We start from the raw sequence: 20,500 nt of genomic DNA on the forward strand, positions 1-20,500 counted from the left end.
TGAATGTTTTGATCAACGCTTTTGAACTCCAAGGGCTTTGACAAATTTCAAAAAAAAAAAAAAAACAAAAAAGGGGAGGAGAAAGTGTTTTGGCAGTCTAACTTGCATTAAAAGAAAGTGCTTTAGTTCATCAGCTCTGGTTCTAAAGCACAAGCATTATTTCTAGCATCATCAATGTTCCAAGGCTATGGCATCGAACGAACCAATGCTTCTTTTTTTTTTTTTTTTTTTTCCTCTAACGGATGATTCATACCGTTCTACTATGGATACATTCAATAAAGTCAGAAAATAACAAATTTTAGAGTGCTCTAGACAGCTTTGCTCTTCCAACCTACAAGATGCTTCTAGAATGACTAGCCACATACGATGCCATCCAGTCTATGGCCTCATTCGCCTCTTTGAAAACATTCTTAGCCTGAAAGTCCACACCAATGCCTATCTTGAAAGCGAGTAGTAATTAATACATTACAAATGGTGGTGGATGGTCCCTCAAAAGTGGCACAACAATTGGACACGTTTCAGTACGTGATTGATGACCACACAAACGCCCTATTTGTATCTTGTTGCATATGGTTGCAAGATTTATGGTATTTTTGGCGGTTTCGTATGGTTGGGAATGCCGAAGTCCAACAGAGCGGCTCCTTTTTAGCCCAGCCCACACAGCGGTCGAGCCCACGAAGTCTGATGGGATCAACCATTCAACCCGTGACTTGCTTGGCCTCTGTTGTCTCTTTCCCCTCCTATTTTTGATCTCCTCGGGTCACAGGCTGCTAAAGTACAACATAAGGTCACGGGGTTCCTCAGTCCTCACATCACATTGCATCTCTGATAACAACTAGAAAGGTCTTCAACACCCGTTTCCTTTTTGTTTATTTCCCTTCTGCCTCTACGATCCATACTATTTCTAATGTGGCCCGATGTGAATGACAATCCTAACCTTAGTATTTGATAAATGTGCGAGACTAGAATTCTCTTTAAATAGCTATGTTCAGTCTGATTTCCATGCAGCTATTCAAATGAACTCTTAGATTCTAACAATTGTCATGTTGCGGAAATTGTGCTCTCCAGTGTTTCCTTCCGTCATAGCTCGTCATGCTTAGGTCAATGCATATATACTAAAGTAATTGAAATTATTCTTAATATTCTCCTCTTAAGTGCTTCAAATTAATCAAATGCTTATATGATAAATCCTATAAAAAAATGGAAGAAAGTTGAATATCCATGCTAAGATGCATCTGTGCGGGCTCTCGCATAACTCATTAACATATTAGCCATAAACATTACCATTAAGGTAGGTTGAATTCATCGTGGATGTAAACCATGATATAACTACTAGATGCTAGTTTAGCTAGGAGAATGTCTAAGTAATTATTGCAATTAATTGAACAAAATCATGAATATTCATAGATAAAACTCGACCTACCAATGAAGATGATTGATCTTAAGTCCTAAAAATGTTTTCATGTAAATAATTATAGTTATTAGCAATGTAGTAAGATGCATCTCAAAATGGTTTCATCTATGATTACTTGTTTTTTTTTCTATTTTCTTCCAGAAAATATTTGGAAATATAAATAGGGCTACAACTGTAACTTGCGAATCTCCAGAAGCTTCCCATTATTCGTCTCTACTTTTTAGGAGAACCTGTGAGTCCTTCAGTGCAATAATGTAACCCAAACCCCATCCCTAATAACAAAATAGAGTCAGAAAACCAGGGCCAGAGGCAGGGGAAGCAGAAGTTATATATATTTTTGTTTCATTTTGATTCTGTTTGTATTTTAAAAATTTATAGGATTCATGCGAGGGATAGGAACCAATACCCACTTTAGGGCCCAAACAAAATGGTGGTTCAGCCTGCAAGTCTGGACACGTGTCACCCTCCTCATGGGTCCTTGCCCATGGCACAACATAGCATAAATAACAGAGGCCTCCCAACTTCCCAGCCCTCAGGTGCACAGCCCCAACTCTCTCCACCTTCCTTCAGTCCCAGTTTAGTCTCCTTCTCCCCCTTTCTATCATCCAAATTCCCCAGTCCTTGCACTACCTGCCATTCTCCAACTAAAAACATCTCATGGTTTAGTTTACTCTGCTAAGAAAAAGAGCAAACAAAGCTACCATTCTGTTTCAAAGTTGGTAACACCAGTTTTTCTAGTTCAGCGTCGTCATGGCGATCCTTCGAGCGCTGTTCTCTGTCTGGATGATGGTCACATTGCTATCATTGGGTCCCCGGAGCTCGCTGGGAAGATCTCATTTCCACAAGAAGCAAAAGAGTACTCCTAAAAACAAGGGAGGCCATGGCATTGCGGCCCCTGTAAACGCCCCACCTGACTCGCCAAGTACTTCTACTACCCCCGATCCCTGCAATTCAAGCTCGGATCCATGTATCTTCGATGTGAGGTCCTTCGGTGCGGTGGGCGATGGTTCCGCCGACGACACCAAAGCATTCCGGTCGGCATGGAAGGCAGCCTGCTCAGCTGAATCAGGTATCCTGCTCGTGCCGTCGGATGGCGTCTTCATGATCACTTCCACAATCTTCACTGGCCCGTGCCAACCGGGGCTTGTGTTTCAAGTAACCTTCTTTTTTCTGAATTGCTCTGTTTTGGACTCCATTTGGCGTTGCTCTGTTTTGGATTTCGTTGAGCGATGTGCATTGCAGGTGGATGGAGTTTTGATGCCGCCTGACGGCCCCGACCTCTGGCCGCAGTCCGACAGCAAGCTCCAGTGGCTCGTGTTCTATCGACTCGATGGGATGACTCTGAGAGGAGGGGGAACAATTGAAGGGAATGGAGAAGACTGGTGGAACCTCCCCTGCAAACCCCACAGAGTATGCCGCACCACTAGTCTCATTCTAAACAGAGCTTGATGCAATCCCCTCATTGGAATGAATAAATCGATGACACCGATTTCGTTTACAGGGCCCAAATGGATCCACACTGCCCGGACCTTGCAGCAGTCCTGCAGTAAGAGACCATCTCAGAAGTTTTCCTCGCATCAACTTCGATATTCTTTGCTCTTATCAACACATTGTCTGATGCTCTGCAATTATAATTCAGCTGATCAGATTCTTCATGAGCTGCAACCTGATTGTGAGAGACCTGCGCATTGAGAACAGCCCACAATTCCACATCAAATTTGATGGCTGCGAAGGGGTGCACATCGAAGGCCTCACGATAAATTCGCCTGCTCTGAGTCCAAACACTGACGGCATCCACGTCGAGAACACAAAGTCCGTCGCCATCTACAATTCAATGATAAGCAATGGTAGGTCTCTGCTTCTTTTGCTAAAAAAACTTGAGCTTCAAATGATGCACTTGGATTGAAGAGCGTGTGCCAATCAATTGAGCAGGTGATGACTGCATCTCTATTGGGCCTGGTTGTTCTGACGTTGACATAGAGAACATCACCTGCGGGCCAGGTCACGGCATAAGGTATCATCATCTCCATTGCCGTTTCCATCTTTTTCTTAGCTTCCAACTCCAATTGGGCTTTTTGCAGCCTAAGCAACTAGTCTTGTGTTGCGGTGCGTTTATGTGTGTGTCTCTCTGCATAAAAGACAAGCACATACGTATATGCAATCACCATGAATCCTCTGCAAGTCTGTACCTCATCCAATTCAATCAAGATGGCTGGTTTTGGTGACGAGTTCACCAACATTTTCGCAGTCTTTCATAATTTTCCATGTACTGCCGTGTACCTAAGTTGTGGAAAATTTCTACCGTATGGTTACCCCACGTTGATTGCCATGCTCTTCTTTTACATATAATTATAATATTCGAACTTGACATTTTGTAGCATTGGAAGCCTCGGGATCCACAACTCTCAAGCTTGTGTCTCAAACGTAGCTGTGAGGAATGCGGTGATAAGGCACTCCGATAATGGTGTAAGGATCAAGACATGGCAGGGTGGTACGGGGAGCGTATCGAGTATTAGCTTCGACATGGTATACATGGAGAACGTAAAGAACTGCATCATCATAGACCAATACTATTGCTTGGACAAGAAGTGTCGGAATGAGACGTCGGCGGTCTACGTATTCGACGTCTCGTATACTAACATCAAAGGGACATACGATGTACGGAGTGCCCCGATACACTTCGCATGCAGCGACACCGTTCCGTGCACCAATATTACCATGTCGGAGGTGGAGCTACTACCTTATGAAGGGGAGCTCGTCGATGATCCCTTCTGTTGGAATGCTTATGGGGTCACTCAGACCCTCACAATCCCTCCTATCTCTTGCTTGCAGGATGGGCAGCCTCAGAATCTCCAGGACAACCCTAATTACAACTGCTAACATTGCACGCTTTAGCTATAGCAAATGGCAGCCACATATAGAACATAGAATAAAGTCCAAGACCCGTATAGCTCGTGAACAATTTCTTTTACTTCATTGTTCCAGCAATTGTGGGTCTTGCATACAGCTTGTGCACCTTTTCTATATGTATTTGCTTCCATGTATTTGTGTTCTTCTTGTATATGGTCTATTGGCCCCAAGAGTAGTTTTGAAAGCGTGGGAGGGCAGCCAAGGGGTGCATTTGAATTGAAACTTTTCTTGGGTATATAATTCCCACTTGTTCATGGTAGTTATGTCGGTTTCCCCCTCTGCTTTTTTTTGCCGACACCCCAATTGTCCGATTATTACGGCATCATTTGGATTGAGATGCCATGACGTGTGCCTTCAGATTTGCACGAGGGTTAGATTCTGTTGGGAACTTTTTACCGTGTCGGGATTCCACGTCGGCCGGCCACGGTTTTGATATTTAGCGAGAGGGTGCACGTGAGCGAGGGGGACGCAGATGTGACGCCGCAACAAACTTTCGGCGCGTTGGCCTGAGGTCTCTGAGGCCGGATTAGGGTTTGTCGCCGGCGGCCGACCGGGAGACTTGGATTGGATTTACTGAATATTTGGTATCTACTTAGCTTAGTCCCATCGCATCAACGAGACTGGTCTGAAATCCATACAGGGCCGATAGCTAGCGTGGTCCGGAATCCATTTAATTTACGATATGTAACAACAACCTGGGGTTTATAATGTTTATTGAGCCAATTTAACCATAAATGGATTCAGGAGTTGGTCTTTCAATCTCAATTTGGTTGTATAGATTTGCCACGATCAGTTAAATGGGTGGAAATAATTCTAGAATTCCACCCTGTTATGATAATTCCGTCTTGAAATTATTTTCTGATGTACTTGAAACTCTCTAAAATTAACCTAAAAAACTTCGAAAATATGTGGTCTCCATCTAGTTCATTATGGTAGCTTCTTTTTTCTTTTGGATGGAAAACAATGGAGTCTCCATCTAGTTCATTATGGATGCATAACTTACCTATCAAAACAGGGTCAAATTTATGTAAATACTTGAACATTGTTGTTTCTAGGAGTCATATATAATCTGACTTATATGTGATCTTCCCATTTTGCACTTTACTATTACTCTTAGAACAAGATAATTTGTATTTAAGATTAACAACGAACGCAATGTGCAAAGAACGTTGGTTTCTAATTTTGTTTAAAATTTGCATATAAAATACAAAAAAATTGCATTTACGTGTACATTGCTGCAACTTATGAGTTACTAAGGTTATTAGCTCAAGTAGATTTGTAACCTAAAAAAAAAAAACAAAAATTCAAGTAGATAAGGAATAACATGAAAGAGACATATGCCATATTGTGTTCTTCTAAAATGTGACCAACTAAGCAGCACCATTATATTATGTGCATAAATGAAATGATCATTACTTGAAGCAGTGTCTAGAGGATTTGAGTCTTAAAAAGTTACTTCTGCATCCTACTTTTTTGCTTGATGTGTTCATGATTCGGTTGAACTGAGATAAGCAGAATGTAGTTGCTAGATTGGGAAATGAGTGAGAAATAGTACGAGAAATGAGAGCAGGAAATAATAACTAAAAATTTGTACAATTCAGGAAACGAGAAATGTCTGTATCAAATTATTAAAATTATTCACATATTTGATTTAGAAAATAATATATATATATATATATATATATATATATATATATATATATATATATTACAGAGTTTAATGAAACACGAAAATCTTGCTGTATATGTTTTTTTATTGAAAAGGTAGGGGGGGCTGGCATATAACTATTTTTAGGTGTTTGTGGCCTCATTTTGTATTAACATTAACAGATTATTTTTAATTAAAAATTCTGGTAATAGTAGATAACTTCTAGCAAAAATCAGTTTTAGATTTCTAAGACTTCTAATTAAAGAAGGAAACACGAACAACAGTAAAAAGAGATGTCCTAGTGTATGAGGCTTCTACTACTGTGGGTTCAGGGAGGATCAAATATACCCAACCTTATTCCAAAATGCGGAGAGATTGCTTCAATATTTTGAACCTATGACACCCAGGCACAACGGTCAACCCTTTTAAGAAAGTACAAGTGTTTTACATGGAGAAGAAAATTCACTACTCAAAACCATATTTTCTTTTTAAACTTCCTATGCGCGGTGGGATGCAGGTGCGGGGGAAGAGAGAATGTATTTAACTTTCTCTATCACGCTCATTGTTCAGTTCGGTTTCCTGGACAATCCCTTGCAGGGGTTGTTCGGATGGCTCCAACGGGCCATCTCATCCAATTGGAGTCCAATGATTCAATTACCCTCAAGTTGGACTCGGGTAATAGGTGAGGCCTAAAAGCTTGCAGCTTGGCCTGCAACCGTCTATAGGTCGAGCTGCAAGCACTCGAGCGCTCCTGAAGCCTTCAGTTATTTTTTGCCGTCGACACCTCCGCCATGCCCTCCTCCTGACCGTCACCATCCTCACAGCCGAGAGTTGCCAGACGAGTCCCATGCCCTCTGCTCGAAGCCCTCCTCCCAATGCTCGCCACCCTCGCCATTGACAGCTGCAAGAAAAGCTTCATGACCCATTGTCATCTGCTCGACACCCTCCACCACCCTCTCCTGACCAAAAAATCTAGGGTTCTGCCACTGCCTCCCCCACCCCTACTCTCCACTACAGTAGTTGTTGCGAGGATGAGTTGGAGCTCCCTGTGGCTCCCCCTTTCCACTAATACTCGCTGGCCAAAAGGTAGCGCAGCTCCACCTGCAGAGCTCTGAACAGCCACTTGGAGTAGGAGATGCAATCTTAATTAAATGCAATCCGTTGAATAGCTGCCTTCTCATGAGAACTACGACTACAAGGATATTAATCAAATGCTGAAAATAATGGTCATGCTTGATTCAATTAGTACAAATACAAAGCGAATGTGACTGATGTCCATATCTGGTGTCAGTATAGAAGAATGTGGATCAGATATATGCTTGGGGAAGTGAGAAAGGCGTAAGAATGGAAAAAGGATGTTGTTAGAAGGGCATCCTTGAATTTTGAATGGGTGAATACATGCACATACATATATACACATACATGTGTACATACAGGAATAAATATGTACATACAGAATACATACAGGCACATGAAAATGGTGAGAGAATGGAACAAGGATGTTGTTAGAAGGGTATCCTTGAATCTTGGATGGGTGAATACACACAGACATACATATATACACATACATAAATATATACATACATAATATATACATACACATACATATGCATACTCAGACATGCATACATACATCCATGCATCTTGCATGCATGCGTGCAATCATGCTTCCTATGTGTGTATATAGATGTATGTATATGTGCTGGTAGGTGCTTGCATGCAGGATAATTAATCTGACTTCATTTACACTCTTGGCAAGTTTATGCCACCTGGCATCCAGGTAGTTTATATAACGTGGCTTATTAGTAACATGGTGGTGGTCTGACAGCATCTGCTAATCATCTACTAAAAATTAATGAATACCCGAATTCCTTGAAACCATTTCATAGCCTGGCATTTCTTCTAATTCCATTAGCACTGCTTTACCTGGGGTTCTGGGGCTACCTCTCTTGGAGGATTTGAGTCCCTGAAAGACCCTCTAAGCCATATGTTGTTCTCTGCGTGGAGTCTCCTTCTAACTCTTAAAGAATGATAAACTAAATTTACTTAATTGTTACTCAAATGGATTTAACAACTTGGCCTACATCATAGACACACAGGGAATGTAGATAATTGTTAAAAAAAAGGAAATGACAGCAACAGGCCTCAGGCTTTATTCATCAAGTCTCTATTCCTTTGTTTGTAATCGAAGCCCAAATGTCTATGAACCAGCTCATTCTTTACTAGATTTTCAGATGAACGACTCTGCTCTTGTTCCCTCTCACATTTGTATTAGTATTAGTATTTCACATGTACAATGAAATTTTTAAAGTTTGGCCTTCTGTGTGTTATTCCGCACAAAAACATCCTACCTGATTCGCTAATTCGTGGTCGGATACTGAACTCTTTTCTTTGAAAAATGCTTCAGAAGGTATCTCCCAAGTATTCCTTCAGAATAGCTTAAGTAGACGTTGAATTAAAGTCCGTCCCTTGCACAATAGGCAGCCATATGTGCTTTTCAAAAGCCAAAAACCATTGCTTGATTTTACACGGGGATGCAGGAGAAATTTTAAAAAATTCTTGTTTTGGCATTTCATAACCGAAACCTAGAGAAATTCGAATATTGCTGAAAATTCCATAAAAACAAATGAGGGTGATCATGGCTTGTACTGCATTTATATTTTTTCAATGTGTTTATTAAATTATCCAGATTCTACTACCAAATACTTTCTAGAAAAATTGTTGCTTTAATTTTTATCATGAATATTATTTTGCAGGATGAATTTTGTAGAGGTAGATACAGTAGAGTTACCTCATTTATTGGGTCATCAATGTGTAGGAGGAGGTTTTGTGTCAGGTAGATTAACAGCCACTAGGTTTTATACACATGCAAAACAAAGCATACTGAAAGTGATAGCTATGAACATAATGTACATGATGTGAAGCAAAAGCAAGTTAAATGGAAAATGGATGATTTTGAATTCCTATATTAGCATATCATATTTGATTACTTTGAGCATCAACTTTGAATTTCAATCCTTCTGTCATCTTTCACCATTTCAGGAATAGTGCACCACATTTGCAAACCTAAACTAATTCAGATATATTACTTCATGGTCTACATTGCATTCTTATCTCTACCGTAGGTACGATCAAGATAATCTTTCTATCATGTTTCACTATTTCAGGAATAGTGCACCACATTTGCAAAACTAAACTAATTCAGATATATTACTACAGGTCCACATTGCGGTCTTATCTCTGCTGTTGCCATGATCAAGTTTGTGAGTAATGTCATCATCTAATTCCTATACCTAGAACATTTGACCTTGTGTCGAAACTATTGTTATAGGATTCCTAATGTTGATACAAAGTTACGGATTTGGCTTGTTTCTTGTTACTTTCCTTATCCATTATCCAATCACCATGTAAGAATGTTCCTCTCTTCCTCGTGAGTCCTCAAAGTCACTTTGGCAGCAATAGACATTTCTGTCAAGTTGTTAACAATGGTGATGAGTAATCTTAACCTTTTAAACCTCTTTCTCTGCAGTACTTCCATGACGTTACTTACCATGAGTACATTTTTTTCGATAACTTCTCCATTTGCATTAATTTTTTTCTTGTCTTTATGCACAGGGGACATGGTTTTAGATCGCACACGAGTTTCATGGGGCAACTTTACCTCCATCACCGAGACCACCCCTAGAGGGGGGTTATCCACCTCTTCTTTTTGTGGACTGGGGATGAATATTGCTGAAATCTGAGTCTTTTTCTTTTCTTTTCTTTCTCTTTTTTCTTTTTTCTTTTCCTTTTTTTGTTTGGGGATGGGGGGGGAGCTATACACAAGAGAGCCCTTCTACCAAAGGGCGTATGCTCAGAACATTCATGAAGTGTATTTACTTGTGATTTTAAGCATTGTTGTCATGGTATACTATGAGACTATAATGGTAATATTACTAACAGGATTACTTCAGTTTTTGTGTGCTTCCTGTTGATAATATTATTCTTGTTCAAAACTTCTGGAAAAAAAAAATTAAGGGATGAGACAAGCAACACTTGATATATTCTGAAATATCGTAGACACTGAAGTATGGAGGTCTCGGGGCATTTTAAAGAAATGATCATGAGAGCAAGATCAAAATTTCATCAACTCTTAATGAAAACATCCGTGTCTCTTCTTTTATTTCGAGTATGATGATCCTCTTTCAGTATGGCATATAAAAGGGCTAGCTATATCATTAAAGTTTTAACCAACCAAAGGAAGTGATTGAAGAAATAGAAAGCAAATGTCAGGTAAAAACAAGCATTGAGTTATCTGCTTGTACTACTCAAAATGGAGAAAAGGTTCGAGTGCGAGAAGCTTATTGATTTAAAAGGAGACTGGATTAATTTGAACAAATGGCATCATCAAGGCATAGTATACCAAGAATTGCTGCATCTGAAAATATTGACTCCATGAAGCTGCGAATCTACTCTTTTCTGATAGAAAGGATCCAGGCGAGATTCAATTCAGGATAAGTGGTACAACGGTCAAAGATTTTACCAGCTTGCTTGAAATAAGTTGGTACTTTCAACTGCATACCAGCTCAATAACCAAATCAATCCAACTAAGCCCCACTAAAACTGATTTGAAAAGTCAATTAATATAACCTGTAAAACTTGATCCTGTCCGCCTTACCTAAAATTTGGCATTGTTCTTGTTTGGGTCTGTCTCAATTCATGTCTTGGAGGCAATTGCACTCACTTAAAGATATGTTATTGGGAGCTTCCAATTGAATGTGGCCATTGTAGCAGTTCCCCATATTTTTCCATGTATTCCCATTCAGCCCAAAACATGACCAAAAGAATACCCATCCAACCTGGGATGGCAGCATGGCGGGGCAGACCAGTTTACCCTTAAGGCACTTCAGCCACAAACGAGAATGTCAAAAACAACTCAGCATGAGCATTATAGCGCTTCTGGATGGCCACCATGGCCATGAATGACCATTGTTTGTGCTGCTAAACAAATATTGCAGCAATCGGACAGGCCTTGACGCCTTTAACAATGAGAAGATTTCGAGAATCTACGGGAGTGCTGGTCTACTACAACAGTGCACATAGAGCTCCACTCACGGCCGTCCTACCGTATCTTATTCCACAATCCTATCCATGCCTACTTTAAATAAACTACCAACTGCACCAAGTTCAGGCTTTCAACCGAACAAGCCCATCTAACGCAAAACTTTAGACTGTAAGGAATTTTTTGCGTGTCACCAAGCAATGGCCATGGTGACTTGTCCATGTTTCTGCCCAAAGATTTGCAGACTCCTCTCACAGGGGACCCACAGCCACAAGCTAGTGGCACAAGGTACTTCAGTATGTTGTTTAAGCAGTTCTTTTTTGGTACCAATTAAATAGGTTTTACATACTTATTTTTCAAAAATGAACATGTTTTACAATATTATAGCTTGTCTAATAGGAGGGAAAAGCCTTGAATCATTTTACATTACTCTATACTCAAAATAAAAATTTGCTCAACTATGTCAGATCATCAACAAGATAACGATAAATTAATAGATGCGCTGGAAAAATTCTATTTTTCTTTGCAAAATAAAGGGTCATTATATCGTTGTCTTAATTGAGGTCTGCGAGGGTAATCGAGATAAATAATTACACCAAGTATTATAAGTCGAGTTTTTGGGGGTACATAAGTAACTAGGCCTTTTTGTTAGTGTGCAAGAGGACAATCCGATAAACTTTGAAAAGTTTTAGCGACTGTGGATATAAGCGATCACAAGATCTAATATTCAACCTAGTCTTGCCAATCTATCTTATGCATTGCCTAATGGCTTCTACTTTTCCATCATCACTGATCTGAGAATCTTATCATTTTTTTTCAGTCTAAAGTTGGGTTCGGATCTTTTCGATCTCATTTCCTTCACTCTTCAAGAATAGGAACAAGGTGAGATGCCACGTTTTTATTCTTAAAAAAAAAATGTTACTCCTGGATCCTCCTGGAACCGGTCATGAAACCTTGCAAGCGGTCTTTTTAGATTGAAGTCCAAGGGAGAAGCCACTAAGTTGTTGGAAAAGTATTACCTAGAAGCTACTATATCTTTATTTTATAGAACTATTATAAAGAAATCATCTACTAGAATAAAATCAGAAGATTGAAAAGAGCTTATCTGGATCGCCTTCTACATGCAGGTTTACAGACGATCTCGTCTCCAAGGTATAACAATCGGCTCAGCCCAATTCTCCATTAACAAGCATGATCGCTGGAAGGTTTGACCCGATTGAGACAGAGTACCAGTGAGAAAGATTGCGAAGTTTCTGAAGATGCGAGAAACATCGCATCCTACGGAAACCAGAAGCAACATTCTTTTCAAAAGAATCATCTGAAGAAGATAAAAGTTTTAATATTTTTAAAATATTTAAAATTTAGAGGATAAAGCTTGTATATTTATTTTTTAAAATTATTATTATTATTATTTAAGTTAATACTCCAACACAAGTAACTTAGGAGTAACCACTCACTGCTATCGGTTAAACAAGGCTCTTCCCTCCCTGCCCGTCCCCTCTCCTTTCAATTACTAGATTTGGGCCCAAAGAAAGCGATAGGGAGGACGAGAACATGGAACTGTTCTAACCATCTGTATTACCTTCCTCTCCCATCTTTATGTCTTCCATCCCTCCCCCTCCCATCCAATGCATCCTCCACCTTCTCAAAAAGCCATGATGCCCAGATAAAAATGGTCGGTTTCCACCATTAGAATAATTCACGGTGCAGAAGAAGCAAAGCCACCAATGAAGACATCACCACTACTACCCCGTGCTATAAATCCATCCATCTTTTCCCCTTTCCCCAGCTGACTTACTCCATTATCCTCTGCAAACTCCTCTTCTCTAAAGCTTAGTTCGCACGCATTCTCCTCCACCAGGCCGACTTGCTGTTAAGACAGCGACAACCACGTACTGTTCATGCATGTCGTGTTCATTGAATTCTTAGAGCCTAGTCTCTGCTAACCAGTGGGCAGACCCATAATCTTCGATAGTGAGAGCACTTGCTTCACATATCTATATCTATATCTATATATATATATAGGGAGAGAGAGAGAGAGAGTAGCGAGAATTAGAGTGCAATTGTCTCTGTTCTAAGCTACCAATGGAGCTAACTAGGATAATCCTACTGCTAGCCTTTATTTCCCTTGGCTTCTCCTGTACTTGTATTCAAGGGAGGCATCACCATAAGAAACACCACCCAAAGCACAGCATTGCATTGCCTCCAATGGCAGATCCTCCCTCTGAAACTCCCGAGCCTATGAACTCGACCAATGTTCCTCCTGCTCTCTCTCCTCAGCCCAATGCCGCAGGCTCTGACACGAATTCCACGAACTCCACTAGTCCTCCTCCTCTTAGTAGTCCCATCAGTCCGGGCTCCCCTGGGAACTCCACCAATTCAACCAATGTTCCTATACCTTTCCCTCCCGCTCCTGCGCCCACTGACGCAGGGACTGATGGAAATTCCTCAAACTCCACCGCCATTTTCGACGTACGATCGTTTGGAGCGGTGGGTGATGGAGTTTCTGATGACACTGAAGCATTCGAGAGTGCATGGGTCTCTGCATGTCAAGCCGGGCCCGGAGTCCTCCTTGCTCCACAAGGCTACTCTTTCAAGATTCGGTCAGCTATCTTCACTGGCCCTTGTCAGAGCGGACTAGTATTTCAGGTACATTGCGTCATTCTAATTGATCTCTTCTGGTTTGCTTCAAGTGTTGGTGACATGATGATCTTAACCTGGCGGTGACATGAGCTCTTATGCAAGGTTGACGGGATTGTTGTGCCCCCCGACGGTCCCCATTCATGGCCACAGAGCAACAGCAGGAGGCAATGGCTCGTGTTTTACAGAGCTGATGGGATGACGCTGCAAGGAGGAGGGCTGATCGATGGCAAAGGAGAGAAGTGGTGGAATCTTCCTTGCAAACCTCACAAGGTAAAGAGGAAAAGAAAAAAAAAGAACACAAGTTTCAGTTAAAAATGTCCTAAGGAACAAACTGAAGCAAATCCTAGTTTCATAATATTATTCTTAAGAGCCATTTGCCTCAATGCAACAGGGGATAAACGGGATGACGTTGCCTGGATCGTGTGACAGTCCTGTTGTAAGCTCTACTTAACTGTCTTAACTGTCACTTAGCCCATGCTTGCTTCTGGTATCGAAGGTTATAAAATTTTACCATGGTTACAGGCATTGAGGTTCTTCATGAGCTCAAATCTAACAGTTCGTGGGCTGAAAATTCAGAACAGCCCTCAGTTCCACTTCCGGTTCGACAACTGCAAGAATGTGACTATTGATTCAATTTTTATAACCTCACCTGCTCGGAGCCCCAACACTGACGGCATACATGTGGAGAACACTGAGACTGTGGGAATTTACAATTCAGTCATCTCCAATGGTGAGCCATCATAACTTCTTTCATCATCCCTTTCATGGATTCCTGTCAACATCCTAACAGCTCAGTGTGTCACACTAAATGGCCTTCTCACCAGGTGATGATTGCATATCCATTGGATCCGGTAGCCTAAACATAGACATACAAAATGTAACATGTGGTCCAAGCCATGGTATCAGGTATTCTAACTTTCTGTTATTTCTACTTCTGATGTTTTTTCTGACAAAACTCTAATGCCCCTTGTCACTGCTGCTTTAACAAAGTTTCTGAGATTTGTATCTGACCAACTGCATGTTCAATTCTTTTGTTCAGCATTGGAAGCCTAGGAAAACAGAACTCCCGCGCTTGTGTGACAAATATAACAGTAAGGAATGCGGTCATAAAGCACTCAGATAATGGAGTAAGGATCAAGACATGGCAAGGTGGGTCAGGGTCGGTATCGTCGATCACCTTTGAGAACATACACATGGATACAGTGAGGAACCCGATCATCATCGACCAGTACTATTGCCTCAGTAAACCATGTTCAAATCAAACATCCGCAGTCTACATATCAGATATCTCCTACACCAACATCCGGGGCACCTACGATGTCAGGAGCCCGGCCATTCATTTTGGGTGCAGCGACTCGGTTCCATGTACCAACATCACAGTAACAGAGGTGGAACTTCTCCCCTCACAAGGGAACATCATCTCAGAACCTTTCTGTTGGAATGTGTATGGTGTCTCCGAGACGCTAACAATTCCTCCAGTCTCGTGCTTGTTGGACGGTCTACCTCGATCGATCATGGACATCGAGGCTGACAAATGCTTCTAAAGAAGTTGAAGAGCAGATATCACTGCTTGTATGTCAAAGGGTATAGGTCTGTATATCTAGGCAAAAGATCTAGAGGGGTAAAAGGAAAGGAAAATGTAATGCATAGCCCCTGGTTAATCAATGTAACAGTACACTTGGAACAAGGAAACATGTTCTGAGCTGATCACCCAAGTATAAGAAGGCCTATGTTATATGTTTACTTGAGCAAACTTTTAGCACTAAACTATAAAAGAACAAGCTGAATATTGCAATGATCATGGGATAAGAACAAGTAGATCATATGACAATAGTTGCACATGACATGATACATGCACAAAAACAAAATCGTTGCATATGGGATCGGTTTTCACCTACATATACAGCGACAAGCATCGACAGGTAATTCATGCATGCATATGTACGTACACTTATACATGAGAGATATAATAACTGCCTATTTCGATCAAGAAATGAAAAAAAAAAGTGCTTCCACAGCTCCTACATGTTTAAACATAATATCAAATAAATGAGGATAATTAAGATGATATGCTTTCTGGAAAAAATAAGCAGGGGTCAGATAGTATTTCCCATGGTTTAAATGAGGGAACACGTATTTTGTATTCATAGTAATGGATTCAGGGAATGGCTGATTTTGTGGTCAAACATTGCTCAAACCTGACTCCAGAATATGTGACGCAATCTGCAACTCTGGCGATGTGGTGCTTCCTTTTGTATCCTTTGAGACTGGTGCATCTTTTGAACAGTACTATCTGCTTAACAGGTGGGGCAATTCCTAATGACTGAACAAAGCACATTTTAACAAATAGTAATATAATTGATGAGTTATTAGGCTAATCTCTTAATCTTTTACTAATTTAACTTTGTATTATTAAGTGGAGTAAGAACAGAGCTTTTGCTAAACCTTAACTGTTGAATGGAAAGTGTAGGAAAAGATTGATAAAGTTCACAGCTAGTTTATCACAATACAGACCTCTCTTCTGCCATTTCTTTTGCAAGAGAACTCTTGCAGATGGAAAGGATCACGAAGCAATGCTTCTCCGAAAATGCTCTGCTCCGGTGGCAATTAGTATCCAAAACTTAGAGAGCAACAAGAGAGGACCATTCACTTTGTCAAGACGACCGGGCAATATGGGATTGCAAATTTAAATCTGCCTCACTAGGTTTGAGTCTCAAAGGCTTTAATGAGCTTCATGGCATATTAGTAAGATGATAGTTTAGATAACTTACCAGCTTTTTATATTTCCATCATTTGGAAGCAGAGGTATAGTAGATGATTGAAATATTAATATATGAGATGTTGGAGTTATCCATTAACGTATGAGAAAATGGAAAGTGAGAATATTATTTTTTTGTTGACACTTTGCTATTTAATAACAAAAACACAAAAATACAACCTAATTGTAAATGCTTTCCTCCTTGTTTTCTAGCAAACGAAAAGTAAAGTGGAGATGTTAGTGTGTTTGTGGGCGCGGGAGATAAAGAGAAGCTTTCTGTTTGTACCTTGGAAAGTTCATGAGCACGAGAGAGAAAATAAAAGAGCACTGTGAATGAATTATTGGATGGATATAAAAAGGAGTAAGAAGTAATTAATGGATAGCTTCTTAGCTCACGAGTGGCGAGAGGGATGCAAAGGGGAAAAGTTGAAACGCTTTGACGAACCGAAAGCTATTTTGTACGTGGCGGCATGGTCGTAGTGCTCTCTCTCACGCGCAGCAGCTAGTAATTATCATGGAAACGGGCCTGCGAGGCTTACGTAGGCCGGTGCACGACCTTAACGCCAAAAGAATCCACCACCGATTCTCTCTCTCTCTCTCTCTCTCTCTCTCTCTCTCTCTCTCTCTGCAGCACTCTTGTGCTCTTTGTCTGGCGGCTTTGCTTTGAAAAGCTTTTTTTTTTATAAGATTTCTTTGAAAAGCTTTGGAAGCAAATGTGGGAACATGGATGGCCAAATGGGGTCATGGGCATGTGTCCTCTGCACGAGTTCTCCTCAAATAATACCCCGGATTCTGGGGCTCTTCAAATATTCCTTGCACATCCTTGGATAAAAAGATGGTGGTAGATTTGGGGGCTTTTGGGGGAATGCCATCTTGACACATGGGGTTTCTCATTTGTGCCACCTTTGCCCAGAGCTTTTTCTATAACCACTGCTTCTCTTTGGATGATTTTAAGGAAGATTCCAGTAGACAAAATAATGCACACTTTAATCAGCACCACTGCATGATATAATAAGGTAAAATGAAAATTGTAAGACAAAATGGAACAGATTTTGATTAAGTTTTAACTCATTCGCAATCCCATCAACTACAAACCAGCATCTTGATTTATCCCAATGTGAGTTACGAAACCATCTCCAGATTTCAACATGACCTCCAAGTGTTACTGATATTAACATATTAGCGCCGGTCTCATTTAACAAAGATTCATGATATCAAATGCTGAGATAACATTCCAAGGCTATCATACTCTATATCAGGGCTCCTTTCAATTCAATGAAGTCGGAACGATGCACCACCATCCAGACCAAGGTCTAACATCAGTACGTCCTATTTCATTGTTCCCAAGTGAGCAGTAGTAGACTGAACCCTGAGTCTCATTTAACTATGATTCATTGTATCGGATGCTGAAATAAAATTCCTAGGCTATCATACTCTATATCAGGACTCCTTTTAATTTAATGAAGATGGAAGGATACTCTATTTCATTGTTCCCAATTGAGCAGTAGTAGACTGAACGCTGACAGCAGCACAACAGCTTGCTGAGGCCTTCCCTTCCGAGAGATTATACCTCTCCCCGCAACTCGGGGAACCTGAAACATCTCCTGAAATAAGAGGTGTTTTCAACCACTCAGCGCACCAAGTGCGAAGGCTTCATTATTGCATCTATAATACGGCATAAGGACCATCACCCATAAGTTCCTTGCATGGCCTAATCTTTTATACCCAAAGCATGCAACCAAAGTGATGATCTAGGACCACAGTTGAACCACAGCCAAAAGGTGGTCCTATGGAGATAGGAGTTCTTTTACAAAAACCAGAAGCTAATGTACAAAATATGTGCAACTTGAACTATTTTATCTGAAGCATGAGTGGCATTAAAATAATTGGAATGCATGAGTTTCTGAACATAGAAAATTTCAGTAGGGAAAAAATTATAAAGATAATATTTCACAACTGAAAGTGATAAAAAGATATTTTTGATGGCAATCATTATGTTACGTGTGATTTATTTTATTGGGCAGCATTCAATCTTTTTTTTTTTTGTTTTTATTTCTCTAACTTCATAACTTTCGCATCTTTTATTATATCTTTCCAAATCTAAGTTTGAAGATAGGATTTCGTGTGTATATTTCCATATTACAAGTGTCTGAATTTCAAACTATATAAAAAAAAAAATTTCTCAAAGCAAATCACCCAATACGACAAAACTCAAAAGCTTTAATTATGTGCTTATGTTATTTAACAATACCTCAGCCACAACGGAACGAAGCCAGCACAGCAAAAGTAAAACGACCAAGTACCCATTTAGGGAACATGGATCGGACTAAGGGGAAGCCTGCAGAAAGCCAGGGGCCTTCCCTTCTGCTTTAAAAACTTGCTAGGTGGCTTTACAGATGCTCTCTGCTTCTAAAGAGGAGGGGAATGTCGGGTGCGTAAAGCTGCACAAAGATATCCCATAGCATAAAGATGATGCTATACAAATGAGAATCTCAACAGAGCAAAAGCTCATAAAGGTGACAACATTTCTTTTGGAACACGCACAACATCCACCCACCACCCATGGATTTTTGTCATTTGTTATTTTGTAAGAATGGTTTGATTGGTCCCTGCAGCAGTAACTAGGAAATGTTAGCTGCACGTAAAGGTTGATAAGTACTCTTCTCTACTGTGGTGCTTGTCTTATTAACTCATATCGTCGTTTGCTACTGTACTGGATTTCTTTGATGGATTCTAGATTTGTTTGACTATTGCTATTTAATTTTTAACTATCTTCTAGTGTTTTACACTTTGATTTTGAAGATGTTTAACACTTATGACTACATAGTATCAGAATAATAGCAGCAGGGGATGCCGACGGTGGATCTTTTCCCTAAAAATTTAGGCTTCTAGCAGTCAATTTAATGACTCTTCTAAAACTAATACGAATAGTGATAGGTCGGAACAAAAGCTGAGTGTAGTAGCATGACAAGCACTGTTAGGTTTACTGGCAGACTGGAAGCAGTTTAAAGATTATATTTTTTTTTCTTTTTTTTTTAATATTCAGGTGAGGGCAGGAATAGATGCCAGGTTGCTTATAACTGATTACTGTTCTTCTATCGTTTATCTATTGAGCAAAACATTTTTCTTGATCAAAATACAGCACAATTGCAGTACTATTCTGTAAGGATTTCCAGTTCAATAGATGCTAGACCTGCCACTGCATAGAGATGAGAGTTCATTTTCGGTCCAATAAATTTAGATAATGTGTCCTACCATGAGTAAGAAGACTCCATCTGGGTGGATGCCATTAAAATTTTGAATCTGATGGCAACAATATTGTCACTTTCTAGTAATCAAGTTAGTTTGTGATGAAGGCTGAACTGTTAATCTTCTCCCTGAGGACCAAAACAAGTGTATCTAATAAAGTGACCATGCCTTCCATGTGGAAGATCATATGACCTCCATCAAGTCTTAGGGTCTTATGCTCAGAAACTATATAAATTTGGTAAAAAGTGAATTTCACAGCTAATCAGCTTGCATACAAAGATATTAAAAAAAAAGGCACAGCAAATCTTGAACCCTTGGAACCATTGAGAGCTATAAAAGTGAATATCACAGCTAATCAGCTTGCAGACAAAGATATTAAAAAAAAAAGACAGCAGCAAATCTTGAACCCTTGGAACCATTGAGAGCTATGGAGAATTTCCAAGGATGATTCCATGCAGGCTGCGCTTATGTTCTTTAGCCTTTAACCCCTCTGGCACATTTAAAAGCTAATACCAAATCTAACCTGTGGGTACCAAAAATACCCAGCTTCCTCATTTAAAACAAATGATGCCAGTATTCATTAGTGATCTTCACTATATTCTTGAGTTCACGTGCATCTCAAGCAATTGAAACAAAGTTTTGCGCACTCACCTAGCCCGAAAAATAAGGTCACTTCAGATAGTATCCCAGATATGGCAAAAGAACTGTTTGATGATTTAATGTGAAATTTGTTTATTGAACAACTAAAAAAAATGAACGAAATTTGATGACATTTCAGTCTGAACAAGGTGGGGAGCTGGAACCGTAATTAGGGTGGGCAAGGCTTAGGTGTTACAG

The 20,500-nt window shown here is 40.1% G+C and overlaps 2 protein-coding genes across 2 annotated transcripts; both read left to right on the forward strand.

Annotated features, from left to right (window-relative positions):
- Positions 1-1,944: 1,944 nt before the first annotated feature.
- Positions 1,945-4,578, forward strand: LOC103701031 (polygalacturonase At1g48100-like). Its single transcript, XM_008782966.5, has 6 exons — positions 1,945-2,569; positions 2,657-2,824; positions 2,916-2,960; positions 3,054-3,261; positions 3,347-3,428; positions 3,793-4,578. Exons 1-6 carry the CDS (start codon positions 2,165-2,167, stop codon positions 4,292-4,294), a joined length of 1,410 nt encoding a protein of 469 aa, XP_008781188.4. The 5' UTR covers positions 1,945-2,164; the 3' UTR covers positions 4,295-4,578.
- An 8,071-nt stretch (positions 4,579-12,649) lies between these two features.
- LOC103701126 (polygalacturonase At1g48100-like) lies at positions 12,650-15,380 on the forward strand. The gene is made up of 6 exons (XM_008783101.6): positions 12,650-13,662; positions 13,759-13,926; positions 14,048-14,092; positions 14,179-14,386; positions 14,481-14,562; positions 14,696-15,380. Exons 1-6 carry the CDS (start codon positions 13,099-13,101, stop codon positions 15,198-15,200), a joined length of 1,572 nt encoding a protein of 523 aa, XP_008781323.5. The 5' UTR covers positions 12,650-13,098; the 3' UTR covers positions 15,201-15,380.
- Positions 15,381-20,500: the final 5,120 nt, after the last annotated feature.

This window comes from Phoenix dactylifera, chromosome 8 (assembly GCF_051530095.1).
Source record: "Phoenix dactylifera cultivar Ajwa chromosome 8, Ajwa_hap1_PhDact_Kaust_v1.1, whole genome shotgun sequence".
Lineage (NCBI taxonomy): Eukaryota > Viridiplantae > Streptophyta > Magnoliopsida > Arecales > Arecaceae > Phoenix > Phoenix dactylifera.

Excerpts from the sequence above, each read along its gene's own strand:
- LOC103701126 (XM_008783101.6), top strand. The coding sequence starts at position 13,099 with ATGGAGCTAACTAGGATAATCCTACTGCTAGCCTTTATTTCCCTTGGC. Across the intron at positions 14,093-14,178 it reads GATCGTGTGACAGTCCTGTT|GCATTGAGGTTCTTCATGAG; the intron begins GTAAGCTCTACT and ends CCATGGTTACAG. Across the intron at positions 14,387-14,480 it reads CAATTCAGTCATCTCCAATG|GTGATGATTGCATATCCATT; the intron begins GTGAGCCATCAT and ends CCTTCTCACCAG.
- LOC103701031 (XM_008782966.5), top strand. The coding sequence starts at position 2,165 with ATGGCGATCCTTCGAGCGCTGTTCTCTGTCTGGATGATGGTCACATTG. Across the intron at positions 2,825-2,915 it reads TCCCCTGCAAACCCCACAGA|GGCCCAAATGGATCCACACT; the intron begins GTATGCCGCACC and ends TTTCGTTTACAG. Across the intron at positions 2,961-3,053 it reads GACCTTGCAGCAGTCCTGCA|CTGATCAGATTCTTCATGAG; the intron begins GTAAGAGACCAT and ends ATTATAATTCAG.